This window comes from Schistocerca gregaria, chromosome X (assembly GCF_023897955.1).
Source record: "Schistocerca gregaria isolate iqSchGreg1 chromosome X, iqSchGreg1.2, whole genome shotgun sequence".
Lineage (NCBI taxonomy): Eukaryota > Metazoa > Arthropoda > Insecta > Orthoptera > Acrididae > Schistocerca > Schistocerca gregaria.
The window spans coordinates 71,476,633-71,486,990 of record NC_064931.1 but is presented as its reverse complement, the minus strand read 5'-3'; the positions used below and the strand labels follow the sequence as shown (position 1 = coordinate 71,486,990).

The 10,358-nt window shown below is 43.0% G+C and overlaps 1 protein-coding gene across 1 annotated transcript in view; it reads left to right on the top strand.

Annotated features, from left to right (window-relative positions):
• The first annotated feature begins 300 nt into the window (after positions 1 to 300).
• Positions 301 to 10,358, top strand: part of LOC126298416 (very-long-chain 3-oxoacyl-CoA reductase-like) — a 69,108-nt gene continuing 59,050 nt past the window's right edge. The window contains exon 1 of the mRNA XM_049989740.1: positions 301 to 502. Coding sequence (XP_049845697.1) covers positions 346 to 502 — 157 coding nt within the window. The 5' untranslated portion in view covers positions 301 to 345. The remainder of the gene's footprint in view (positions 503 to 10,358) is intronic.

Here is a 10,358-nt window from a genome sequence, read left to right as displayed (position 1 = left end):
GCACTCCTATCTCACTGCATATTTTGGTGAGCCGTAAATAGAGATGAACATGAGTGGATACATTTCGTCTGCTAAGAGAAGTCTGCTAATGTAAAGGGACGATTAATTACGTGTTAATGCAAAACACACGTGTGCTGCGCGGCTCGTCTCGGTGTTATTTAGGACTGCGAAAGCGCGGCGCCAAGGAGGGGGCAGAGGCAGCTCCCAGCAGCCAATGATGCGAAGAGAAATTGGCCGAGCTGCGCATGCGCAGCGCGAAGCTTTCTCTGGCGGTTAGCGTGCTCGCGGTGTATTCGTACATCTCATTGTTGCGCCGCGCCGCGCCTGCTGAATTTTGACTTGGAAATGGACGCGTCTATGGTGACTGATGGTGAAGACGCTAGCGCGCCTTACGTGAAGATCGGTGTGTCGTGCCTGGTGGCCGCGGTCATCGTAGTGGCGTACACCGCCTACAGGCTTACTCACAGGCCGCCAAACTTCAAGACAATGGGACAATGGGCAGGTAAAATACTAGCATTTATCTTTTGTAAATAGTTTAATCGCGCCTCTATCATATATTTCGTCATTATAATGTATACTCACATCTGAGAATTTTAATGCTGAGATTTCGAGAGCATGAAGCTGAGTCAACGGTGATTCAAATAATTTAGTTGGGCGTTTTATAACAATCCTGAAACTTTTCAAAATCATTTTAGGCAGATCTCCCGGCTGATTCGCGTTCCTGCCTCTAACAGAGCAGGAATTATAGGTATTCTAGATATATAGACGAGTAATAGTACAGTTATGATAAGGTCGCAGTCGATAACCACAGAGCAAGTGCAAACAGTTACAGTGGGCCTGAGTCGCCAACAACATAACTGTCTAATAGCTTCGGTGACGCATTTGTAACGATCTGACAGTAACATATTCAAGGAGAGCAGCACCGTTATGTGTTGTGCTTCTCCGTGAAGTTAATCTACATTGTCTGACACCTTAGTCACTGTTAAGTAGATATCAGCTCCGATCGACGCATTGAGAGAACTAGTGTAGCAGTACTGCAGCGACTAAAAACGGACACTGCTTCTGATATGTGTATTATGTACAGGAAAGACCAAACTTGACAATCAGTGTCGGACGCTGTGTTGAAGTATGTCGGCTGAATGCCTTCCATGTGAGCAATTAAGGTATTCAGCCCCTTATTGTTGAGTTACTTGATAGTACTGTGCTAAAATCTATGAAAGACGGGTCATAATATATGTGTTATTCACTTAGTTATTCTATACTCGGTGTCGGCTCGAGAAAATTTTTCCACACAAGCGACATATCATTTTACGTCTCTCCCAATCCCTCCATAACGCATCAGTTGCCTTTCCTTGAGCTTTTGGTATGACATTCAAAAATAAATTTCAATGTCGTGATCGCAGAAATAGGTTGTTTTCCGTTAAATTTAAGCTCTACATAGACATTCCTATGTAACAGAAATACGAGTATTGGGACTTTAATAGTATCAAGTATTTATTTATTATTCATGCAAAACAGATACATGTTTCGAAGTTTTACTGCACTTCAAAACAGTCACCAACTTGACAGCATTGTGTAAGTCGTAGGATACACTTAGTAATGCCAGCTGTGTTGATAGTTAAGTGACTCCTTCAATTTAGAAATCAGTTTTACATCACTGGCCCTTAATTCCGGGCAGTGAGGTGGATGGTAAAAGACTTACCAGCCCCATCGACCGAACAAATCAGTTGCGACTTGCGCCATAAGCGCCCGAGCATTGTCCTGCAAAATGATGGACAAGTCCTGCAGTAAGTGTCTCTGCTTCTTTCTCTAAGCTGGTCACAAGCTGTGTTCCAAAAATGAACAGCTTAGAGAAAGAAGCGCTGGTGCTTTCTGCAGGGCTCGTCTGTCATTTTGCTGGACAATGCTCGGGTGCAGTTGTGAATGATTTAGTCGATCGATGTGGCTGGGAAGTGTTGTACTATCAACACACTCCACGGATTTAACCTTTATGACGTCAACTTAATTACTAAATTGAAGATAGCATGCACGATATTCTCTTTAGAACTGATATGGAGATTTATCGGGCAATAGAACGCTCCACTCGAACTACCAACAATTGACGCTACAAAGGATATCCTACAATTTCCACATCGCTGGCAACGGGTTATAAACAATCTTCGTGTATATTTTAAAGGACAGTGATACTATGAATCATGTATCTACTTTGTATAAGTTGTAAATAAGTACAGTAGTTGCCAATAATAAAATTCCCCTGGTAAATGACTGAATCTTATTCCAGTACTAAATATTAAAATAAGAAAATTCATTGACATTGTAAAACCTGAGATCTGCAAGAGGAGAAGCGGAAAGAACTAGACCTACTGTATTATTTTAGCTTCAATAAAAATGTGCTATCTATTAAGTCAAGTGGAAAGAATGAAAATGTATAATGTCTGTTACCTTTTCTGGTGTAATACTGGAATTGTATAGTTCTATAATTTACAAATTCGTTCACTTACCATCGGAAAAGTGGAACAGATGTAACATTCTGCAGTACATTATATTTCTTGTTAATGAAGTCCTTGAGTGGATTTGAGTCCAATTAGATGGGGACTTAATCAAAAAATTGACATTTCAAACAAATTTATACAAACTGAAAAAATATTTTATACTGAAGTCAGTGGCAGCTCGTAATCACACATACGCAGTGACAGTTGCCACTACTAATTGTGATACATCTTGCACACTAATTCCGCCGCGAATTCCTCTCCAAAAAATGGTTCAAATGACGCTGAGCACTATGGGACTTAACATCTGAGGCCACCAGTCCCCTAGAACGTAGAACTACTTAAACCTAACTAGCCTAAGGACATCACACACAACCACGCCCGAGGCCGGATTCAAACCTGCGACCGTAGCGGTCGCCTGGTTCCAGACTGAAGCGCCTAGAACCCAGACTGAAGCGCCTAGAACCTCTCGGCCACAACGGCCGGCAATTCCTCTCCTGTGCCAATCTTTTCATATCAGAGTAGCACTTGTAACATATGTCCTCATTATTTGCTGGACGTGTCCCAACCTCTGTTTTGCTCTATAGATTCTACCCTGTACAACTCCCTCCAGTACAATGGAAGTTACTCCGTGATGTCTTAACATGTGTCCTAACACCCTGTCCCTTCTTCTTGTCAGTGTTTTCCATACATTCCTTTTCTCGACGATTCTGCGGGAACTTCCCCATTCCTTTCCTCATCAGCCCACCTAATTCTCAATATTCTTCTGTAACACCACTTCTCCGAACACCACTTCTCCAATGCTTCTATGCTTCTATTCTCTTCTGTTCCGGTTTTCCCTCAGTCCGTGTCTCACTACCATACAATGCTGTGCTCCAAACGCACATTCTCAGAAACTTCTTCCTCAAATTAAGATCTATGTTTGATTCTAGTCCAGTCCGGAACCGCGTGACTGCTACGGTCGCAGGTTCGAATCCTGCCTCGGGCATGGATGTGTTTGATGTCCTTAGGTTAGTTAGGTTTAACTAGTTCTAAGTTCTAGTGGACTAATGACCTCAGAAGTTGAGTCCCATAGTGCTCAGAGCCATTTGAACCATTTTTTTATTCTAGTCGACTTCTCTTGGGTATGAGTATTCGTTTTGTCAGTGCTAGCCTGCTTTTTATGTCATCCTTTCTCCGTCCGTCATGGGTTATTTTGTTGCCTAAGTAGCACAATTCGTAACTCCATATACTTCGTGATCACAAATTATGATGTTAAGTTTCTCGCTGTTCTCATTTCTACTATCTTCTTTAAATTGGCTCTGCTGCCACTGTTACATTATTTTGATAAGATTGTTGCACAAATAATAAAACGACTATTGCTATTTACAATTCGTGCGCTTACTACAGCAGCAACATTTACTACTGTGTGCCCCCACCATCACTGCTTCTATAACTACTGTTATCACTGATCACTTTTGTCTCCGCGGAATCTTCGTGGGTTTGCGACAGACTATGAAACTTCGTTTTACAGTTTGTCGAAAATATGGAGGTTGACACTAAACAACTACTTTAATGAGACCACGGTTCATTAATTAGTTTGTAGCATTTCTCCTTGTAATGTTCCAAAGCAAGACTATCAGAGTTCGCATCGATACTGCAACACGCATGAATAAAGAGCATGCGACAAGCCAATTCCATTAAGAGAGTTAGCGTTTGACATTCCAATAACAGCAGTTCCATCACGTGCATAAATAATGAGAGAATCGTTCGTGGTCTTGCTGTTGCTGAAGAAATTAATCTGGCTTTCGGTGCAGTTGATTAAGGAAACGAAAATGAGGATGAGCGGACTCTAACTCGAATTGAAAGTAACTCCACACTGTGACAAAGGCGCCATTTTCTTCGCAACAAATATGTTGAATAACATATTTTTCCGGTCTCAGTTTTTGGACAACTGCTATTAATGTTTCGCTGAGCGGTAGGTAGATAGTTAAAAATCTTTCAGGCGTGAATCGTGGCACACGTAGAGCAACTTTTTTTTGCATGCACCACACATTCTCAACAGTAACAAAATTTTCGGCCATTACGAAAAGCATGAACCTCACGTAGCGCGATAGAAATATCTCTACATTGCCGTTACAACTTCTACAGACTGGCGCGGAGAGGATTGTTAGTATTGCCGCTGTCAAACTTCTTAGTGTTTCCTACGTAAAGCGAAATGAATAGGCTACAGTCTCAGCTGTCTTGGCATTATACTTCTGAAGCATAGTTAACGGCTGTTTTTGCTTTGGGTGTAAAATTCTGTTCGCAATGACATGAATAGAGGGACCTTGATTTAATTTTATTTACGAACAGACCGGTTGAGGTGGAACTCGGGAACAGCCCAGTATTCGTGTAGAAGACTATGGAAGAGAGTACGAGATTAACATTTAGCCAAGCTGGTAGGTCGATAGCTATCTCCAAGTCAACTAATTCATTAACATCAGTCATAGGCTCGTGTAAAAACAGGAAGACAGTGCGGGTATTGAGCCATACGTTTGACGGAGGGCTGAACTCTGTTGATTCAACTTTCCGAATAAAAAATGGTGTAAACTCAATTAATGTCAAAAACTATATATGTTGCATGACATCTAAAACATGGTGATCTGTATGAATTAGAGAAAAACCGAAGGGCTTGAAACTATGGGTAATGACGATGAGGCAGACGAAGTCACGAATGGGGGTCTATCGATCGAGCTGTCACAACGAAAATTTGTTATTAATAAAAGAAATGAATCCTTGAAAAAGGTCAACTATGAAATTTTATGAATAATGTTATCTAAATTGCTTTATTAAGCGATCTTCTCAGTATTATTTGCGGATATACGTTATAGTCGAAACCAGCTACGTCCTGTCTGGTCGTCTGCACTAAGGTTTCCGTAAAGTACTCTAGTAGAATACCTAGTCTGTGGCACAATCAAAGGCGTGGCAGGATCCATGTCCAATCCTTGTTTAAACAGAGCTGTTTCTTTATCTCGGTTTGTCCAGCTGTCGACGAGACAAGAATGCTATTGACTGAGTCAAACGCTGTGGAGCGCCGCCCGTGCTTTGATGTCCAGAACTTGGAATTTTGGGTTTTTGAGCTACGACATCGCTTAAGGTAAATGCCGTGGTGGTTCCTTCGATAGGGACGATTTCCACCACTTTATTTATCCGATCCCAGCTAATGTTTTATCTCTAACAACTTCAACGTCAAGGAGACGTAAAACCTTAATCTCCCTTCCTTCCCTCTGAATAATGTCGTTGGTGGGCTAATAGCTCTGTATGTAGGGGCCCAGTCTAGTGACAATGAGCTACACGTTGCCTTGTATACTAACAAGACAGCCCAACTTCGACGATGAAAATTCATTTCACCATATAAACTGAAACAACTAGTCTCGCATTGAGTGTCATCTCAGCACTATAATTTAGCGACCAAGGCCACGGAGGCAGTTCAGAACCAACAACTTTGATTCGAATTAGTGAGTCAGGTGCAGTCTTGGTCTACTTGCAGTGTCCAGTGTAGTACTGCCGTTCATTTGTCCACGCAGCTAATGTCCTGGACTCGCGTTAAACCGAACGAAGCGGCGTAGTGTTTAGTACACTGGACTCGCATTCGGGAGGACGACGGTTCAAACCCGCATTCGACCATCCTGATTTCCCTAAATCGCTTCAGGCAAATGCCGAGATGGTTCCTCTGAAAGGGCACGGCTGACTTCTTTCCCCTTCCTTCCCTAATCCGAAGGGACCCATGACTTCGCTGTTTGGTCCCCAAATCAATCAACCAATCAACCTCAAGCTAAACTTCGCCGACACTATCCAGAAGCACGTATTTTGAGAAATGGCGAGTAGGCGTACTTCCGGTTACAATCATTATATGCGAACGTTAGTGAGTTCGCCTTTGTAGACGATTCGATAAAGAATACACACTCGACCATCCCGTTGAGGTAGTAAGCTCCTTCATAATCAAGTGTTCGTAACAAAGAAAAAATTTTCTTTTAATATGTTAGCTTGGTTTAGAAACGCACCGATTGCTCACTGGGAATAAACAGAGCTCAATTACTTCTTCTAAGTTGGACGCTCCGTCGACAGTCGTTGGAGACGGAGCTCTATCTCGGCTTGATACGGTGGCAGACGGGGGGCAACAGTATAGAATTTTATCTTTTTTTTAGTTTGAATACACTTCTGGCCATTAAAATTGCTACGCCACGAAGATGACGTGCTACAAACACGAAATTTAACCGACAGGAAGAAGATGCTGTGGTATGCAAATGATTAGCTTTTCAGAGCATTCACGCAAGGTTGGCGCCGGAGGCGACACCTACAACGTGCTGACATGAGGAAAGTTTCCAGTCGATTTCTCATACACAAACAGCAGTTGACCGGCGTTGCTGGTGAAACATTGTTGTGATGCATGGTGTAAGGAGGAGAAATGCGTGACATCACGTTTCCGATTTTGATCAAACTCGGATTGTAGCCTATCGCGGTTGCAGTTTATCGTATCGCGACATTGCTGCTTGCGTTGGTCGAGATCCAATGGCTGTTAGCAGAATATGGAATCGGTGGGTTCAGGAGGGTAATACGGAACGCAGTGCTGGATCCCAACGGAGTCGTATCACTAGCAGTCGAGATGACAGGCACCTTATCCTCATGGCTGTAACGGATCGTGCAGCCACGACTCGATCCCTGAGTCAACAGATGGGGACGTTTGCAAGACAACAACGATCTGCACGAACAGTTCGACGACGTTTGCAGCAGCGTGGACTATCAGCTTGGAGACCATGGTTGCGGTTACCCTTGACGCTGCAACATAGGCAGGAGCGCCTGCGATGGTGTACTCAATGACGAACCTCGGTGCACGAATGGCAAAACGTCATTTTTTCGGATGAATCCAAATTCTGTTTACAGGATCATGATGTTCGCATCCGTGTTTGTCAACATCGCGGTGAACGCACATTGGAAGCGTGTATTCGTCATCGCCATAGTGGCGTATCACTCGGCGTGATGATATGTGGTGCTATTAGTTACACATCTCAGTCACCTCTTGTTCACATTGACGGCACTTTGAACGGTCGACGTTACATTTTAGGTGTGTTATGACCCGTGGCTCTACCCTTCATTCGGTCCCTGCGAAACCCTACATTTCAGCAGGATAATGCACGTTCGCATGTTGCAGGTCCTGTACGGGCCTTTCTGGATACAGAAAATGTTCGACTGCTGGCCTGACCAGCACATTCTCCAGATCTCTCGCCAATTGAAAACGTCTCGTCAATGGTAACACAGCAACTGGTTCGTCACAATACGCCAGTCACTACTCTTGATGAACTGTGGATAGTGTTGAAGCTGCATGGCCAGCTGTACCTGTACACGCCATCCAAGCTCTGTTTGACTCAATGCCCAGGCGTATCAAGGCCGTTATTACGGCCAGAGGTGGTTGTTCTGGGTACTGATTTCTAAGGATCTATGCACCGAAATTGCATGAAAATGTAATCACATGTCAGTTCTTGTATAATATATTTGTCCAATGAATACCCGTTTATCATCTGCATTTATTCTTGGTGTAGCAATTTTAATGGCCACTAGCGCAGCTCAGCTCAGGATAAGAGAACAAGAACTTGGAGCGAGCTGCTTCCAAATACGAGTCCAATGACTTATCTATAGGTCCCATCGCTCGGGTCGCATTTGACGACTATGTGGTCTGTTGCCTTTTCTATGCCTGTTTCATTAGGCAAACGGCATGTCTATTTCGGACACTGCAGGATGAGTTTAATCGTCGTCGTCTTCCGCAACTTGGAGGATTCCATTTATCTGTAAAATCTGCGTACTGTAAGACAACTTCGTTCTTCCATTATAAATGATAATGAGAACAGTTACTGATCTGTATGCGGTGTGATATTTATCACCGTACTGAACATTAAGGAATTAAAAATACGTCCTGTTTCTTTAAATTCCGTGAGACGAACTGTTAATGGCCTTGGCCACAGTACCGAATGACTTGCAACCTCGCTGACTTCAGGACGATACAGAAATTCTTGAGCGTCACCGGTCAATCCAGCAGGATCTGGAAAAAGTAAGTATTCTCGTTGCAACCATAGGCTTGTCCCATTGGAAATGAAAGTTGAAACCGCACTGATCTCCAGAGATAAGACAGGGAGCGCAGTTCAGTTGAAGCCGCAGACAGGATGGATGAGAGTTCTCGGGTATTTAGCCACGCGGTGTCGTCCAAATGATGTGATATTTCGGCAAGCTGACTTGTTGCCATCTTCAAGGGGTATTGACTGATTTGCCTTCCGCTGAGCGCCGTCTTATTATAGCCTCCCTCCCGCTTTCGGGATTTTTTTAATCAACTTCTATGTGTCAGGAGGGCATTATTGAAAAAGAGGTACTTACGGACACGGGAAATATGTCACCGAAACAAGCCGAGGTAAGAAAATCAAGAACAGGAGAAGAAAGTACAAGGCAGACAATTTTCTTCTGCTTTGTTTACCGAAAGTTTGTTTCCTACCGCTGCCTATCGGAGTGGCGCCGTGCGTAAATCACTGCTTTCGTTATAGGTAAGAGCAAGGTCCAAATCCCCTGCCATGTTTTTCTGAATCACTTCAGGCTAAAATCATCTAAAAATATTCTGCAAGTTAACACAGGTCTAATAGCGTGTAAGACATCGAAAATCGGCACTCGGAAACATCTCACCGTCATTCCAAGGGCTATTGTAAACATCTGTTGCAACAAATGCGGTAAATGCTGTCCTTACACAAGTTTTACACTGCATTGAACTGTGCAGCCCGTTTTCGGAAGAACGCCTTATCAAAAAGGCACAAACGTCAGATCAGAAGTTCTATAAGAATGACGCGGTGCCAATAACCAGAAACATTTAATATCTCCGACAATGGCTGCAAAAGCCTATGTTCCTATGTCACAACGCCACTGATGATTATGGTATTTGTTTCATATCAGCCCCTTATAATCACTTAAAGAAGCTAGCTTTTCTGTTTTTTATATGCTTCCAAGGTCTGTAGACCTAATATTACACCAGTACACGGAAGACTTCGGTACTGATCTCAGAACGGTAGCTCAAATACGTAGAATGAATTTATTACCACCTTAATATGCCCAGAACCTCTAAATATTTTATGTTGGCTTATTTCAAAGGGGAACCGTGTGTTGTTCTGAATTGGAAGTGTGATTCTGACTCCGTTAATACACAGGGTGTCTCTTCTAAGAGTCGTCAGGCGCATTTTCTCTGTTGTTTCGGCAGATACTTGCAATTTCGTTTTTACAATGAGTAGCTAACGAATCCTCACACTTTTCATGTAATGCTCAGCGTCGATGGAATGCGTCTGTTTATTTTCCTTTACAAACAGAATGATTTTAAATAGGAATTTTACATTCTCATCCGACAGATCAGTCCCAATTTATTCTAGTGCGATATTAGTTTTATTGATGTGTACTAACAGGGAAGTAAAACATGAAGAATAATCAGTACTACAGCACTAACCGGATCCGTGCTGACGGCTACCACGATGCAGAAGGGTAGCTCAGTCGCTACGGGAGGACTGATTATTATTTGAGTTTTAGTGTCCTTGTTAATACATATCGATAAAACGAATATCGCAATGGACTAATCTGGGACCGCTCTATCGAACGGACACGTAGAATCCTGATTTAAGAATCTTCTTGCTTGTAATGTGAAACAGACTGACGCTTTCCGTCGGTGTTCCGCGTCGTATGAAAGACGTGATGAGCAGGATTCATATATAATCATCGGCATCGAGGTCCGAGGTCAACAGGGGGAGGACAGAAGATAGAATTTTAGCATCCAGTCATCATCAACGCCACTGGCGCAGTTGGACAAGGGTGGGGAAAGGATTTACC